This window comes from Buteo buteo, chromosome 3 (genome assembly GCF_964188355.1).
Source record: "Buteo buteo chromosome 3, bButBut1.hap1.1, whole genome shotgun sequence".
NCBI lineage: Eukaryota > Metazoa > Chordata > Aves > Accipitriformes > Accipitridae > Buteo > Buteo buteo.
Window position 1 is genome coordinate 11937191 of NC_134173.1, and position 18156 is coordinate 11955346.

The 18156-nt window shown below is 43.5% G+C and overlaps 1 protein-coding gene across 1 annotated transcript in view; it reads left to right on the forward strand.

Annotated features, from left to right (window-relative positions):
• Positions 1-18156, forward strand: part of ZNF516 (zinc finger protein 516) — a 102771-nt gene that overhangs the window by 81994 nt on the left and 2621 nt on the right. The window contains exons 3-5 of the mRNA XM_075022866.1: positions 5747-7225; positions 12172-12276; positions 13184-13251. Of these exons, the coding sequence (XP_074878967.1) occupies positions 5747-7225; positions 12172-12276; positions 13184-13251 (1652 nt within the window). The remainder of the gene's footprint in view (positions 1-5746; positions 7226-12171; positions 12277-13183; positions 13252-18156) is intronic.

The following is an 18156-nucleotide window of genomic DNA, read 5'->3' on the forward strand; positions in this document are numbered from 1 at the left end:
TTAGTCCGAGAGGAAGCAGGGATATTAGTTGACTGTGTGCTTTCTACCCTTCCGTATCACCCTCTTACCTGCTAGCCTGCCCCGTCCTGCAGTACTGAGTACTCTAGTCTAATCCTCGGTCATCTCTTTCTGAATTACTGGGGACTTGATGTAGCTGCGTCTGAAAACATCTAACAACGTGTAAAGCAAGATGAGCTTTGCAGATGAGAAGCTGGATCTTGTATCAAAACAGCATAACTTTTTCTTCCCAGTTCTCATTGCGGCATCTGGCCTTGTGCTGTAAGAAAACCCAAGAGGGTTTGTCGGAGTTGTCTCTCACCTCGCGCCCGCTTTGCCACCATGTTGGGGATCTGCCGAGTGACACAGCTGGAGCAGAAGGCAGGCGAGGTGCCGGAGAGCATGTGGAGTATAAAAACTAGACACGCGGGCAGCTAGAACGGGGAGCATGGCTGGTGTAAGACAAACCATCCTCTGCAAAACAGATACCAGCTCTCTTTGAACAGCACGACCTACTCTCAGATGATAAACCTGCCGCTAAGGAGCGTCACGGGCGCACTGTTGAATGCTCCGGGAGTCCTTTCCTTAGCTAACCACATAGGGAATCAGGATGAAAGGAAGGCTGGTTTTGGCATAAGTGTACAATGCAGTTGTAGTGTGTGGCTTTTGGCTTACGAGGGGTTTTGGTTTGCTGTGCTGGTAGAGTGAAGGGAAGGAGTAAGTCATGCTTTCTGCCTCCCCGTGAAAAGGATGGATTTTTATCACGCATTGATAATCCATGTTTTGTCCATCTAGGTTTTACAGTCCAAGTGGTGTTCCACCTCTTCCCTTTGGATTTTTTCCATAAGCTGCAAATACACATAATTGGGGTTTTAATTCTGTTCATCGTGAGTTTTTCTGTGTGCAATTATATCTGATTGTTGTGATAGACTCCAGTGCTCAGGATGATATAATTCTGTCTTTTGGAGCTTGGCGCTCCTGGAGAGGCTGCAGGCATTGGCCTGTCGCCCTCCCATCTTCCCTCAGCCGTGTGAGGGACACTTAACTCTTCATCTTTATTTTCTGGTCGGTTACATTTCAGTTGAAGTTCTCTGAACTCCTCCTGACTTCTCCGTATTTGCAGATCTGCACAGATAGTCAGGGGAAATGGAATATTTTTGTTGGACCTTTCTTTCACAGGATAAAAGACCTTGATTTTCTGCTGCAAACCTGCTTTTTGCCTTTTTTCACCTGCCATGTCCCAGTGTATTGTGCTTACTGCGGGCTTTTACATAGTGCACATTACTATGGTATATATATTTTGGTTTTTATATATATATAAAAATAATGCAACCAGCATGGCCATCATGTAAGTGTCATCTTCAGAGGGGTAGTTTTATTTTTATTTTTAAAATGTGTACTTTTATTTGTGAAAGCTAAGCTGAAGAACCTCACCTAGTACACTCATATTTAACTTGCCATCTATTGTAACATCTGTTATTTTCAACATTGCTGCTTCCCAGATTTCACCCTCTCACTGCATGGGTTTTTTGGATCGTTTCCCTTCACTTGTCTTAGCCTGCTTTTTTTTCCAGAATGAATCTCATTTGATTATTTTCAGACTGCATTTCTATTCTCTCTAAGTCCCTGTGCATTATTTCCTTGTCCCCGTTATTTTTGCAGCTCCTCCAAATGCGATATTTCCTGGAGATTTGAGTTAGCATGCTGTCTAGAGACTCTTCTGGATCTTTAAAGAAAATACCAAGTGAAATAGGACCTAATACAGGTCTTTGCAATATTGCACCTTCTTCCAATGTTATCCTTTGCTTTTATCATGATTTATTTGCAGCCACTTTTCGAATCGAGCCACAGCATTCATCTCAAAGTGCAAATCACTATCAAATGTTTACTAAAAATCAAACACATCACATCTGCTCCTTTCCCTTCTACTCCTAGTGCTGTAATGCTAGCCAGAAAAGGGGCCAATTTCTAGCCTGTTCTGCTCTTCTGAATAGAAATCACGGTTTCATTGTCCTCAGGCTTGTAGCCTGGTTTACTTTATAGGAAGCCTCATGAATTAAAACAGCTGTGCAGCCCGTTCTGAAATTCGGTTGTGTGGAGAAACAGAGCTGGGGAGGAAAACAAGTGGACTTTATGTGTGTGAGGGGGAGAAAGAGAGAAGAGGGATGTGTGTGGGGGGAGAAGGGGAGTCGCTTTTATCTGCCTGTGTAAGATATGTAACTAAGTGATGACAATTAGATATATTTCTGAAGAACTGGTTGAATCCCTGAATGTTCCTGTGTTTCTAGACCATGGCTTTGCATATAGTTGTGTTTCAAGCCGTCCTGCTTTGCTCTCCTGTGGCCTGCAATGCCATCGATATTTGCAGCTATGGCCAAACTGAAGGCACGAGATTGCATCAGCAGCCACCTCCTAGCTGGGCACCTTGTAAAATTCCTCCTCTTCAGCTGTTGGCCAGGTATCCGTGACACAGAAAAACTTTTAAGACTTCAGGGATGTGGTAAAAGGACCTTTCTCATTCTTAAGTACAACAGGTAAATGACTGTTTTGGGTAAGAAACAAAGGAATTGAGACAAACATGAGGACATGACAGGGACTGTAGGATAAAAAGTGAGAGCATACTTAGCCAAGAACTCCTTCAATGGGGAATGTGAGTTATAGTCCCTGGAGATCATGCAAAAGGCATCCCATTCATGGCTTTTTGCTTTGACCTGGCCGTAATAAAATCTTGAAAGTTTCTGGTGACAGTAATGCCTGCACTGCACTGGTTAGAGCAATATTTTATACCAGTGATTTAAAAGGATTGTTGGTACCCCTTTTCAGCTGGGGCAAGCGGCTGGGAACAGGCAGAAATAAATTTCATCTATTTTTCTAAAAAAGCTCTGCCTATATTATTGCGTTGCTTACTGTCTCCTCTTACTCTTGCCTGTGTCCTCTCTTCCGTCCTGGCTTTTGCTACCTGCTCGTAGCCCAGCCTGGACCACCACCCATGATGGGGAGGATGGCACGTGGCAGCGTTTCTGCTGGGCTGTTGATATGTGGAGGGTTGGCTCCCTGGTGGAGAGCAGCAGGATGGGGCTAGGGAAAAGCTTAGGCTGTGCTTTGTGCTGGTGAAGAAGTATGAGTAGGCCTGCAGGTGAAATGCTTGTCCATCCAAATCTTGGGAAAGAGGGGTAGGGGTATGGTTTTGTTTTGGTTTGTTGGTTTTTTTTTTTCCTGGAAGTGCAGCTTGAGTAATTAACACAAATATTGCTACCAAGGCTCATGATCTAAGCTTTTAAAATTATTCCTAGTATGTTCAGTACTGTTTGTGTGAGACATCAGAGGAATTGAATCTAGGAAGACGCTACGAAGAGGTGTTAGAAGCTATGTTTTGTAATAACCTTATGAATTTTCATATATTGTACTGACAGCGTATGCCTTCAGCATTGTGGCAACTGCAGGCCTAGATACACCTCAGAAATGTCTTCGTCACTTTCCTACTCTGTGCTACATTTTCCACCTGGAAGATCCCTTCTTTATTGATGGCTGTCCTAACGCAATAGGGCTAAATGGACTATAGCCACCTCGAGGTTTGCAGTCCCAGGCTTTATACCCGTGGTTATTGGGGCACACAGGACTGTGGTCTGTCTCTCTGCTTCCCTACCCCCCCCCCCCCCCCCCCCAAGTAGAAATCTGAACTGAAGGGTCCAGACCTAAAGACCAAGCCCAGACCTAACCCATGCTCGACTTTGTCCTCTTGGCTGAAACAGCACGTTATGCAGATTTTGACCCAAGTCAGAAAGCATCAAGAGGTCTCTGAGGTATGCAGAGCAACCTGGGAGCCACGGGTGTCTGCCGATGCGCCCCTTCATCGCGGCTGCCCAGGTGGGCCACGGGGTGGCTGGAGCCCCCACCTCCCGCCTCTGCCCTCTCTGCTCAGCCTAGCCAGTAGGTCGGTTCAGTCTCTGCCGAGTACTGCTACGACCGAATGATTTGTTTTTGCTTTGCTTTATTATTTACTACGATGATCAAAGGAGCCACTCCTTGTGATCACAAAGAGAAGCCTTAAAATCTTATTTAAGAGCACAAATATTTTGGGCTTTGACAGATGTGCTTTGAAAATAACACAGATGTGCAGTGTCAAGTTTCACCGCTGCATGCAGTGTCTTTGTTTCAAACTGTAAATTTGGCTAGTAGTGCTGGGCATGTGCTTTCCCAAAACCTTGCTCCCTGCAACACAGGAAAAACAAGTTTCTGGGCTGTGGGTTTTTTTTCCCCCCTAAATTTACCCCCTTAGAGAGTTTGAAAGGAAAATGATCTTAGCTGAGTGAGCACTCAGCCCTGCAAGGCTGCAAATCTATGGGTTATTTTTAACCTGATTACCTCCAATTAAACAAAAGCTTAAGAATTTTTTGCTTGAATTGAAGGCGAGGCTAAGTAGACTTTATTTGCAGTGAAACTCCAGCCGGAGACATGCTTCTTCCATTGCTCCATGCAGAATAATGCCCGTGGCATTGCGCTGCACTAAGGAACAGCACTTGATTTTCTGAAGTGCTGGCTTTTATGAGTTGATGTGAGAGGATATGCAGCTCTAGAGCAGTTCACTCCTTTCCCATTCTCACCCCTCCTATGGATGCGGTGATCACTTTGGACTGGTGACATTTTAGATGGAGCATGGTCTCCTTACACTTGCCTGGCAGTGGCTCATTAACTGCTTGTTAATTGAAACTGAAAGTTTGTCAGATGATTCAATTCAGTTACATGTTAAATGGATTCAGTGCAGTAAGCATTACTGCTGTGACGAAAATCTCGGTGGAATTGATTTGTGATCTGATTTGGAGGGATTCAGTGGCTCTGAGAGATCGGCATCGGGAGAGTGGGCAGAGGTAGTCATGCTCTGAGCCAAACAAATCCTACTCTTCTCTTTCACCCTAAATGGCTTTAATTACTGCCCAGTATGTTCTCTTTCCAGGACATGTGTTAGGTAGATAAATTTACTCTGGAGAGATGAGAAGCAAAGAAGAAAATGAGGAGAATTGGAAGTCTGGTTTGAATTCTGTAATCTAAATGGCCGAAAATGTGGAATTCTTTATCTCTCAGTGGATTGAGTGGTCATAAAATTTTCCTAAAGTTTGACTCAAATGTAAACTTATGTTAAGAAAAAATAATGTATCTGCTTTAAACAAATGGATGGAAAATTCAAAATTTACATCCTCCATAACTCATTTTTTATACTTGGCCACTGCAAAAGTCCCTCTTAAGTGAGCAGTTTATTCTGTATGCTGTACCTGCTTATATGCTTCGTTTCTGTGTGGAGCCAATTTTTATTGCCGAGTTATAAACCCTTTGAAAATCAGGGCTTGTAATGGAAGCGCTGACAGACCTTTAACTAGGTCAGTCTTATCTGGTTCCATTATCTTTGCTTTTGTTAAAGCATTAAATGGTTGCATATTTGTTTATTTTTCTTGCAGTCCCAGAATTTTAACACGGGCATATTATTGAATTGTTCTTTCTTCAAAATGTCATGACCATGCAGCATTAGAGAGTTTATCCAGACTTCGCAGTCATCTTTGAAAGTAAATTGAACTGTTGTGTCTTCTTTCAAGATTTTCTTGCTTATACAGTACAGTCTGTAGCATGTCATTACGATACTAATACCAAAGTTTGATTTTTCTCCTGTCTTACTCTAATCTTGAATTCTGCTCTGTCTTTTGGGATCCTTTCTGCATAAAATGACAATGGTGTTTTTTTTGTTTGTCCCGTTCAGATGAAAAGCCATACCACTGCAACTTTTCTGAAGAGGAAACCCCGATGGTAACATCTCAGTTGGATGAACTCCCGAAACTGGGAAGCTGCAATGCCAGAGAAAATGAGGCCAGGGAATCTAAACCAGAGAATCCTACCCTGATGTCAGCACTGGAGAGTGTCATCAAGGAGCCCTTTTCGAAATACCAAGATCCAAAAGGTTCTGCAGACATAAAGATGCCAGCATTTCACCACAGCCAAGGGCTTCCTTGCTCCAGTCGCATTGCTAGCTTTGCTTCGGGTGTGGGCCAGATATCTTCAAACATAGTCATGGACTTGAAAACGTCACTTGAAGTGCAGGCTAGTCGCTCTAGAGAAAATTTGCTAGACTTGCACAGGGAGCATCCTCTGATAGAAAAAGGTGCTGAAGCTCAAGAGGTAGCTCCACTCGATTTGAGTGAAAAATCAACAAGGGATAATTCATGCAATAAAAATCTGAATACATCCTTGCAGGCTGCTTTAATTGTCTACCCATGTCCTTTCTGCAGTCACAAGACCTACTACCCTGAAGTCCTGTGGATGCACAAAAGAATTTTGCACAAAATCAGCTGTAACTCGATGGTCCCCCCTTGGGTGCAACAGAATGGATTCAAGAGTATTAAAAACAACCTGGTCTTTCTGGCAAGGAGTGGGCGTACCGGCCCCCCTCCTGTTCTCGGCGGTAAGGAATGCCAGCCTTTGCCCATTGCCAGATTTACACGCACTCAAGTGCCAAGTGCATTGCCAGGATCCAAAAGCAGCTCTCTTTCTGTTGGGATGGCTGCAAAGTCCGGGAGTACACATCAGTCCAAGGACAGTCATGCCTTCGGCCACTGTGGTCCACGCTTATCAGGTCTGGATGGGTACAGGCAGCCCAAGTTAAACCATTCCCAGGAGCAATACGGCATAGCAGCACAACAAAAAAGTAAATACGAAGCAAATTCCAAACTTATGCAAATGGGAGCCTACAGCAGAAGTGTAACGCCTACTCAGACGGTCATATCCAGGCCTAGCACACAGCCCACCAACAGTAAGCAAGTGGAAAAGTACATGGTTCCCCAAGGAAGTACTAGTTTTGCCCCTCCAGGTAAGCACTGTGCATCCGACTCCATGAAGGCCAAATTCAACCCACTGCCCCAGTATCATCCTCTGTGTAAAAGCGAGCAGTACACTAAACATGAAGAGCCATCGGTGCCTCAGAGGGATTCTCACGTGAAGGCTGGGAATGAGATGAGGACATTGGCAAACTGCACAGCGGGAGCACGAGCGAGTCCACTGCTGCAGCCCCAGCCTAGCGCCGCGGGAGTTTCTCCGGCTTTACACTCCAGCAAACAGGATCTGGGATCAGACGGGCATGAGAAACGTTTGGACGTTTTAAATATCTTTAAAACATACATTCCAAAGGACCTTGCTTCGTTGTACCAAACCTGCGGTGCCAACAGCCCTGTCCTGGATCACGCAGGTAAGATTTTCACAAGCCCTTCCATAGCCGAGGACGTGGCTTGCTTGTTCCTGCCTCGTTTGGAGCCACGACACGCTGTTTCACACTTTCTTCCTTCTCTCCCTTTAACGGTTGGGATTACAAGTTCATTGTTTTTATCATTTCTGGATAGGCTTGAATAGGTTTGTTTACCCATCTCTAACATTGCAGCATCCCCCCTCATGCACTGTGTGACATTTCTGTCGCAGGTTAAATGTATCTGGTTCCACCTGGAGTATTACTGTTTCTTTGTCCCCTCGCTTCAAACAGGCTGAAGTTACACAGATGTGCTGTCACGGAAAGATCCCCCTGATATGCTGGTGCTGGCACTAATCATCATCTTTTTGCTTCGGGCAAAATAAACATCCTCTGGGGCTTATCTGTGATGTTATTTTGGAGGTTTTGTTCAATTTCGTCTGCAAACAAGTCTTCCAACAACAGAGAGAGATAATCACTTGTCAGTGTCCTTTGTCTTTCTTGACAAAAGTCTTAAGATCTTCCTTGTCCATATCAAAGACTGCTATCGTATTTTTCAAATTATTCTTTTGATCTGTTTGTGTGTTTATAATTAAAAAGAGATATAGGGCCAAATATATGCCTGCTAATTCACGTAAGCAGGAAAGGCAGTTGTGCAAACAGCCAGTTTAAAAGTTCAGGGACTAAAAAAGTATCAGAGCTCTCCTTCTGGCTCTTGGCAGTCAACTGCCACATAAAAAGAAAAAAAAAAAAAAAAAAAAGAAACCTATGTATTTGCATTTGAAACCATACTCTTCTGATGATCTGCCAGAATTAGTTTGTCTCAGTGGAAACTGAAAATCACACTGATTCGTTACTCTTGAGATGTGTCTGTGTGTGTAGGGGGGGAGAATGTGAGACATAGTCCCAGCTCTCACCATTTGTAAACCACTCCATTTTTTTTATACACTTCTTCTCTTTGTAGAAGTTGTGCAAGAACTGAACTCCACATGGAAAGAGCACGCGTTCCGGACCGGTGTTGTAGTGCCCTCACCTGACATAATGCCCTCTGTTTTGTCAAAAGCATGTGTGAAATGGAGCTTGTGACCCCATTTTGCAAGTGGGACAAAACCCAGGGCGTTTGGAAGCTGGTAGTCTAAGGACAGGTATGGTCTAGTGCGCAGAAGGTGTGTGCAAGTTGACTGCTCTCGCAGCTGCGAGGGAAGGAGGGAGCCAGAGTGTTTGGTGGAAGGCCTTTTGGAGGAGACAGGAAGGCAAAATCTCTCTGAAATAGTCCATGAGGTGCACCTTTCAGCCACTCCATTGTCAGTTTTGCTCAATCATTTAAAAAGTAATGCTGCGTAGGAGCCGACTGTTATTTATGGAGTAGATCATTTCGCAGATGGTTAGAGGCTGCATGGTGGTTGTAACTAACATCAGGCTCCTGTTTTTTGTTAAGGAAGCAGAGGAGGAAAGGCTTGGTTTCTGCAGGTTTCTGCAGGGTCATTGTTCCTGTTTTTGTCCAGCCGACTTTGCTTTTGCCATCCCAGTGCCTAGGAATGTTGTCTAAAGTTTCTCCCTGCCTGCTTCCAGCTCTAAATACCAATTAATTGTTCCAGCATCAACTTGGGGCACCGTCCCATGGGTGCCCTCCTTGATGTTATTTAAAACTACATTGTGTCAGCCTGCTCAGAGAAATCTTACTGATCCAGTGAGCTCCCAGCCATATTAAGAGGGATGGAGAGAAACACTAAAAGCCAGGAACTAGGTGCTGGCTTAGTGAATCCAGGCACCAGAAAAACCATGAGGACTGTTGGGGCAAAGTAAAGTAGGGGCAGGGTTTCCAAGGAGGTCTCTATTTACCTGCTTTTTATAAGAGGGATTTTATTGCCAAAATGTTTTTGCTGGGCAGTGATTTCCAGAGACACTTTAACTAGAAGTTATTTAGTGCCCATCTCTGCTTTGAAATCTCTTCTTTCATTCCAAGTGTGTTACAGCAATCAAGTTTTCAGAATTTGAAACCTCTTTTTTTATGTAGCTTGTCTTCATTTTATATACAACTTCCAGGTTGTTGATGGTTCTCCAAACCAATTGGCATGATGGCTGTTTTTCATAGCACTAAAATAAAAAGTGGCTGCAGGCAAAAGGAACGAGATCCTACCAACTGTGAATAGAGGAGGGTAAATTAACTTTGTCTGAAATAACACATGGCCCTAGACTGAGTCCTCTGAGTCAGTACGCATCATACAATCTAGTCTTAATATGGCAATGTGAATATGGCAATCATGACATAAAGGACAACCAAAAATCCCACTTAGGTATGCTATTTGTCACGGGTTTTTTTCCCAATTGAATGTTCCCCATAGACTTTACTTGGGTGTTTGGTATATAACCTCATCTTGGATCACACTAGAATGAATATTTTAGTGTGTGGTAGTGCAGTGTTCAACTTCCTTTAGAGTGACTAGATTTATTTCTGAGATCTTTTCTTTTACATTTGTGTTTGTTCCAGTGTGTCCTTGGAAAAGAGAGGAGTTGTATGTACTGTTGTGATACAGCTGCAAACACAAAGCTTGCTGCGCTTAGGCTAGGTTTGTTTCACGCTGCCCAGTCTTCCCAAATGCTTGTAGAGAGAATCTTACTGTTATATTTAATAGTGGTTATTTATTTTATTCATTGTATTTACATAAATCGCCATATTAGGAAAGGAAGGGTAATGGCAGCAGATGCACTCTTTCCCTGGGGCTCCTTTGAGACCAGCTTTAAGCATCCATTTCGCAGGAGCTCCCATTCAGATAGTCGCATTCATTTACCTTAATTTGCTAACACCTGTAGTCATCCACCCTCTTTTGTTCACATATAGGATAACTCAGTGATGACTCAAAGGGGTATTGCCTTGCCGAAATGATGCCCATGGCTCAAAGCTCTGAACTATCAAAAGCCTTATGGTGCTCCTTAGGAAATGCAACAATGGCAAAAATACCTGGAAGCAATCTGTTTTTTCTACCTGCTTATTAAATAACTACCATGAAGTGAGTGCTAGGGAGGGGTTAGATGAAAGTCTGAACCTGCTCACCTTCGCATTTGTACAGGATATGTTGGCTTGCAACAGCATCCTCAGCCTTCCCTCACGCACGACTCGAGTGGGAGCAGTGTTTCCATGAAGGCTGTTGGATCAGGCCAGTGATGACTGCTGAGACAACTGTATTAACCTTCCACAGAGGGAGACCTGGGCTATAGAGTGAATAAATGTCTTTACAGAGGTGGCAGAAAAAACACCCGAGGAACCCAGGTCTCGCAGGCTCCACGGGAGCTGCTCTGCCTGTCCCTGCCTGTCCAGCAGTCAGCCTGGTGGTCCGGCAAATGCCACGTCTGGTCCCTCAACACGCTTTGCTCAGCTTTGCTTTCAAGCCTGCAGCTGTAGTTCTGGCGAGTGAGGGGAAAATTCTAGTAACAGACCACAAAATCTGCTTTCATCTTGAATGCCTTACAAGGCAAATCCATCTCATTATAGTACAGTGAAGCTCTCATTGAAATTTATGTGTTTTGGGGGGGTTTTTTGGTTTTGGGGGATTTTTTGGTGTGTGTGTGTGTGGGTATACGCAATCTGGATTTGCCCCTAAATCACGATCTTGTATTTGACGGCCAGCAACTTAATTGTTGGGAGTGAGTGTGTTCAGCGACATTATACAGACTGTGCTGCCATCTGCAGGAGGTGCTATTATAAAAAGAGAAAACAATTTGTGAGTGGGGTTTGTTGGTTTTTTGTTTTGTTGTTTGTTTTTTTTTCCCAGCTGGGCATTTCTTTTCAGTATATGCTGTGGTGAAAACCATAGCAGGACACTTGGTGCCATACCAGCAGAGTAAATGGCAGCTCGTTGTCTTTTCCATTCATTTTCAGGTACAGCATCTGTATTTCAGATGAGCCCTCTGGCATCCTGCAGTTGATTTTTCAGTTGTGGGGAGTTTTTTTGTTGCCGCTTTTTTGTTCACAATTTTATTCTTTTTAGATGCTGTAACAAGGGAAAAAAAAACCAAAAGAAAAGCTGAAACTTCACTTCCGCTGACAACCCCCTGAGAATTTCTTTAAAAGCCAAAGTATTCCAGTGGCAAATGGAAACATCAACTCTTTCCTTCCAAGGAGGGCGTTCTACCAAAATAGAAAAGATGATGTTCAAACATTTTTTTTTTTTTTTGATAATGAAAAAGCCCAATAAAAGTCAAATGTGTCTTTTTTGATCAGCAGCAAAAAGACAAAGACCAGCCCTTTAAGTCAGATGCTGTAAACTGACCTTTGGAGAAAAAGGAGAGGTTTGAGCGGTTTTCCACAAATGCTAATGGCCTAGAAAACATGTTTACCCAGGGCTGGGGGAAGGCTGCTGTGCTGCTACCAGCTCAAAATGTCCGGAATGACACTTTCATTCACAGATGTCTTTCGTCTGTGCCTCAGAGGTCCGGGGTCAAAGCAGCACCGGCAGGCAGGTAGGCAGGGGCGAAAGGTTTGATCAGTCTGTGATGGCTCCGCTCGCTCTGCATTTGTCTCTGAGGTATTGCCGCCCGGGGGGGACAGTCGGGCTCTGGTCCTACTCACTTCCTATTATCCATGTGACTTGTCTCCGCCACGCTGGAGTCACTTTGATTTGCCTGATGTACTGCTTGACAAAGCTGGGTGATGGCTGAGAAGTGGATCCAGCTGCTCTGAAAAGCGCACACCTGACATGCCAGTCCTGGTGCGGGCACATCATGGGGAGCATTTTTTAATTCAATGTAATTTATGCATTCTTGCAGTCCTGTGTGTGCCTGGCCTGTCAGCCAGTGCCTAGATGAAGGCTGACAGTTGTCATCCAGGGCCTGAAGGTAGCCTCACATAATGACACATTAGACATACTAATGATGTTTTCTTCTGGCATAATGTTTTCTTCTCAACTTTCCTCTCCTCCCTGCCCACCCCCCGCCCCCCTCCCTGACTACAGGGATGCTCAGGACACAAACACGCCAAGGAGACTGCGTCTGCAGAGAATGTGGAAAATGCTTTACCCAACCCAGTCACCTCAGGACTCATCAGAGGTCCCATGCAGGTACCTTTTCGCACTCACTCTTGCTTTCTGCCTTTCCCACTTGCCTGCTTTCAGATCCGGCTAAAAAAATGCCAAGAATTACATTTCACATATTACGTTAACCTAAGTAATTCCAGTACCTAAATCTAATAGACAGGTTTTTTATTTTTACGACTATTGCTCTTGTTCTCTGGATATTGCTTACCTGATCCCCGCCCGAACTCCATAAAATTGCAATGCATTTAAGATAAGTCTGTTTGCAAATGTTTTATTTTAATTAGAGAGTAGGGTACTCAGAAATGAATATGCTAATGAATTCTGTTGCCACCAGCACAAATTGAAATCAAAGTACCCCTTTCAGCACAACATAAGGCTTTGTTTTGCCTCGTCGTTGCTGTTGACAGGAACATTTTTGTGGGAAACGAGATTTTTCCGCAGACCGGTCAGCCCTAAAATGGGAAATCCCTACCAGCCATTTTTAACCTGGCGCAGTCTGTGGTTGAGGCCGTAGGAAGCTAAAGGCACCGGTGTCGAGAGACCTCCTGAGCATTGCATGAGGCAGTGAGACTAGCGGGTTCCTCCTGAAAAGTGTGAATGATGCATACATAAGCCAATCTGATGCAAAATGACAGAGGCCAAATGGTAAGTAATGCAAGAAGAGGGTCCCTTTACACATACACTGATAATTAATGTTGTCAGTGATTGCTTTCTTCAGCGCTGAAGTCTGAATTAAAAAGGGCAGTGGCCCTAGGCTGCCATTAGCACACTCTCTTACAGTAAGTGTTACGGTAAATTGGTATTTTCCGGCCACAGGCTAGTAGCTGGTGTCTTTTTTTGAATGTGGTTAATCTGTAATGGTCTCAAATAATGTACACACACTAACGAAGCTTGAATGTTCATCTGTTAACAAGCCCCCTTGTTCCCACAGTGGTATTTGAGTCTAATGGACTCCGAGGTACTGAAGTTCACACCACCTCCGCAGATGCCCCAAAACAAGTATGTTTTACAATTAATTGGATGTTTGGTTTTTAATGTGGTAGCTGTGAAAAAGTTGCACAGTGATACTCATCACTAAAGTGCTGACTGGTTTATAACTTATAAATAGTGATGGTGTTGCTTGATTTTTAGCTCTTAAATTTTTTAAGCGTTTTATCAAAGTCTGTTATATGGAGAGTCAGTTAATTGTAAAGCAGATATGTTACCAGCGTACTGGGGACTGGGTGGGATAGGTAACTGTAATGTGCAGTGATATGTAATAGTGAGAGAGTACATAAAGAATTCCTAGAAATAATTTGCTTTTACAACTAACACGTTTTCTGCTGCAACAATACAATTAACACTTAGTCTATATTTTTCTGAAGAGTATTCGTACCCTGATACCCAGTATCTGGCCTTTGAAAGGCTCTTATCCTCCAGTTCCTGTGGACTCTGTGTGGCACTGTGCTTTCCTATGTCTAGCATACAGTTTCCTGTCTTAAACACTTCTCAGCACTCTGAATTATACATGACAAAGCTGTTACATAGAAAACCATTAAACTGGATTTGTTTCGTGTATCTTACATCTTTGGAGACCAGTGTCATAACCTGGACCTTCCCACTCATCTTCCAGCCTGGCAGGTGGGTTTCAGGGCACACCTTCTCATGGACAGTTTTCTTTTATTGTGAAACTGCCTCCAGCATCACTCACTTTTCCTTTCATCCTCGTTTTTAGTTCAATTTTGACTACAGCACTTTTCCTGTCCTCCTGTCTCTTACTAAACGACTGCAGATGGTTTTGGCCATGCTTAGAGAATGCATCTCTATGCTAGTCCTGCCTCCATGAAGTTCAGGAGTTGGTTTCTACTTGCTCAGTAAACGTTCTCACTGGGCACCACCACGTCGCATAGTTCATATGCTGCACCCTTCTTGGAGACTCTTGGCACCTCCTCCATTGCACTTGCATCTTTCTGGCCCAAAGGCTACGTGGGAAACCCAGCTGCTGCCACAGGAGTATCTGAGTTGCTGCCAGGCTGTAGGAGTGGCCAGCAACTCTCCTCATAAAGTTTTCAAGATGGCATAGCACTTCAGCAGTTGTTGTGGGCAACGTTTGCTTTGCTTTGTGGGACAGTAGCAGCAAAGTTATGCTGTAGCTGGAGAACTAGATGAAAGTGCTCTCCTTATGATGCTTATCTAATAATATTGTGCAAGGATGTACCTCTCCGTAGAAATATGTGACAGAGTGGAACACTGCAGCTCTGCAAACTAGCTCAACTAGTCTTTGGTTCTCATCGGCTTAGGAATGTAGATTTAGTAAACCTAAGCATCTTTAAAATGCTGTTTCATCTTTTCGTGCTCATTCTTTCTCATGTAGTTGAGATCAGATTCTGAAGGCATCTGGGCTTTTTTCCTCTAAAAGACAATGTAAGGTCAAAGTTGGAAATACATGTGGTGGGTTGACCTTGGCTGGACACCAGGTGCCCACCAAGCTGCTCTGTCACTGCCCCCCTCAGCAGGACAGGGGTGGGGAGAAAATAAGATGGAAAAAACCCTCATGGGTCAAGATAAAGGCAGTTTAATAAAGAAAAGCAAAGGCCATGCATGGAAACAAAGGAAAACTAAAGATTTATTCTCTGCCTTCCATCAGCAGGTGATGTCCAGCCAATTCCTGGGAAGTAGGGCTTCAGTACACATAGTGGTTGCTCCAGAAGACAAACACCATAATAACAGATGTCCCCCTCCTCCTCCTTTCTCTCAGCTTTTATTGCTGAGCAGACATCATATGGTACGGAATATCCCTTTGGTCAGCTTGGGTCAGCTGTCCTGGCTGTGTCCCCTCCCAAGATCTTGCCCCCCTCTCCAGCCTGCTGGTGAGGGGGGAATGTTGGAGAGGCAGCCTTGATGCTGTGCCAGCACTGCTCAGCAGTGGCCAAAACACGGGTGTGTTACCGACACCTTTCTAGCTACCAGTACAGAGCACAGCACTGTGAGGGCTGCTATGGGGAGAATTAAATCCATCTCAGCCAGACCCAATACAATACATTTCCAAAAAATTCTGAAATGGCTGTATCTATCAAAAAAGAGATGTGGCAGCTCAGTCCACATCTGGACTGTTTTTGTAATTCGGGTTATATTACTGCACAATAAATTTACTCATAATCTTGTCTTTGTAAAAACTACTGCCATGCCAGAATTTATTGACTAACTTCTTCCATGGCATATGTAGCTTGCTCTTGCAGTCTCAATCCATGTCAATCTGTCTTCAAAGTATTTGATTAAATTACAGCATCTCTCAGTACAGCAGAATACCGGGTAGGGGTTAGCTTCGTGAATCGCTTCGTCTCTTGCCAGTCAGTATTTCTTCCACAGAAGCTGCAGTATGATCACTTCTCCAGGAGACAGTTCCCTTTCTTTTGTCTTGTTTGCTCCTCAGTATCAGCCTTTGTCTCAGTTTGTCAGCATCTGTGTCAGTTAGGATTATTCAGTTGTCTGCCGTTTTGCTTGTTCTCATCACGAGCAGGCTTTCCACTCCCCCAGAAGACTCCACCTGCACAGTCCCTGGGCGTTAGAGAGGGAATAAGCTCATTTCTACCTGCAGCTGTAGGGGCCTTTAGAAGCGCAGAAATGAGCTCGCACTGAGAATGATGCCTGCAGCATTCTAGTAACATTACGATTTCCCACTTTAAACATTGTCACTCCGTGTCTTCATTTCATTTCTTAATTGGGGACAGATCTATTCATGAGAGTTTATGGTGTAAAGTCAGTTCAAGTTACAGAAGTGCCATGCACATGCTCCAAGCAAGAAACAATAGTTAACCACGTACTGTAGCTTGAGAATGAAAGGGGCTTTTTTTAATGTTAGGTGGAAATGATTCACTTTACATAATGTTTCCTCCTCACAGGTAAAATATCTTCCCCCGAGTAGTCTGCTAAAGAGTAAAAATATTAACATTAGTATTTCACAGTTCCCCCATTCCCTTCAGTAGTCAACCAGAAGATCATCTCTAAAGGTTTCCTTTATGAAAGGATGTTAGGTAGGGCTTTCAAAATCCCCCAGCATAATAACTTACAAGAGTGCTACATTATATAGCAGTTTTCTTGCAGAATAATTCTAATTCTGCATGTTAAAAATAGGGTCTACAGCCAAGCTTTTTAAAAAATGAGCCAGCTAAATCTATATTTAGGTGTCTAAATAGGAAGCATACTTTAGGGTAGTGAACCACCAACAGGAGATGCAGGTGTTCAGCATCGCTGAAAAGTAGGGCTGCCTGTAGGGGTGTGTAAAGAAGATCCTACACACCCAGTTTTGATAATGATAGCACTGGGCTGTGCTTCATGCTTTGTTATCAGCACCAAGGAAATATAAACAAAACGGAGGAAAGATGATGTTCATTTCCTTCATAACATTGTTTACTGTGGTTTCTTACTTCTACCTGAAAGCTTTAAAAAAAAAAAAAAAAGAGGAGGACATTTTTACATCAAATGAATTTCCTGTGAACTCTGGAATAGTTCCTATTCTATCTAAAGGACAAAAAAATGCTCATTACATACCCCAAGTCAATACAATCTGTGCAAAGTCATGTAGATTCTCTTGAAGTGCTGCCATATTAAACATACTGAATATTCTGAATATTTTTATAAATGCTAACTGTCCCAATATATCCATAATTAAGCTTGCTTATCCACAATGAATATGTATCTTAATTTGGAATACACTAAGCACTGTCCAAAGACCTGATTTAGTAGGCATGAATTTGGGGAGCGCACTCCAATCGCTTATACATGGCAAGACAAAAGCTGGCTCCCCTTCGGAAGGGTCCCTGCGACCGCGTGTATCTCGAAGCCGCTGCAGCTCTCAAAGCAAAGCTTTCCTAAAGCATGGGGTCATTTCAGAGGACGCTGCCTGATGCTGCAACATTGCAGCCAGAAGCCCAATTCCCAAGTGCATTCAGTGGCACAGGAGTCAGTCTCTGGCCTGCTTTTGCAGTGGTAGCAATTTCTAGTACATATGCCTTGCATTTAACTTCTGCTGCTGCATTTTTAAAAACATAAAAAAACTTGGCCTGCTTTAGGGACGTAGATTATCCTCTGTCAGGGCTTTGTCAAACAATATGCTCTAAAAATTTTAAGGACCAAGTAATTGGGTGTTCAAAAGGCATGATTTACTGGTTAGCAAAGAGGAAGAGTTCTGTCTAATTGAGAGTGTATATACGTGAAGCATATTTGCAGTGCTGGAGCCAGAAATACCAAGTTCTCTGCCTTTTGTGCAAGTGAAACAAGCAAAAACCCCAAAACTCCAACCTTTACCCTCTCTGGAAAAACACCCTTTTCTTCACAGAAAATCAATTAAAAGGTACAGCTCAGAGAAGAAAATGAACTGTTGGTATCATGGGTACCTCTGGCTGAAGCTTTCCCCCTGCCAGAAGGCAGTGATGGTCCTTTTCTGTGAAAGAGCTGTGGAAACCGCAGTTCTTGGGCCTCATGCACTGAAGAGAGAGGTGCGCAGTAGGTCCTGTGTGACAGGGGTAAACCACCTTCATTAAGGAGTCCATAAGCCTTAATTTTCTCCACTATAAGTACTTCAAAATATTTCTTGCAGTGCTCAATACGTGAGAGAGATAGCATAAATGTGAATAGTCAGAATTTGAGGTATAGACAGATTGGAAAGAACCATCAAGAAAACACTATATATATATATATATATATACACACACACATATATTATAAAGGAGCCTGGGGGAAAGGCTGGTGGCATGTTACCCTCTGATGTTTTTACAGTCCAGCAACGCTACAGCCTTGCTTGTTCTAAAGCAACTTTAGAGAGAAGGGGGGGAGCAAAAAAAAACCAAAACCAAAACCCAAACCAGATTAAAAAGTTATTTAAACCAATGGTTTCTGAGTTTGGTAGGGTTGTTTTGGGATTTT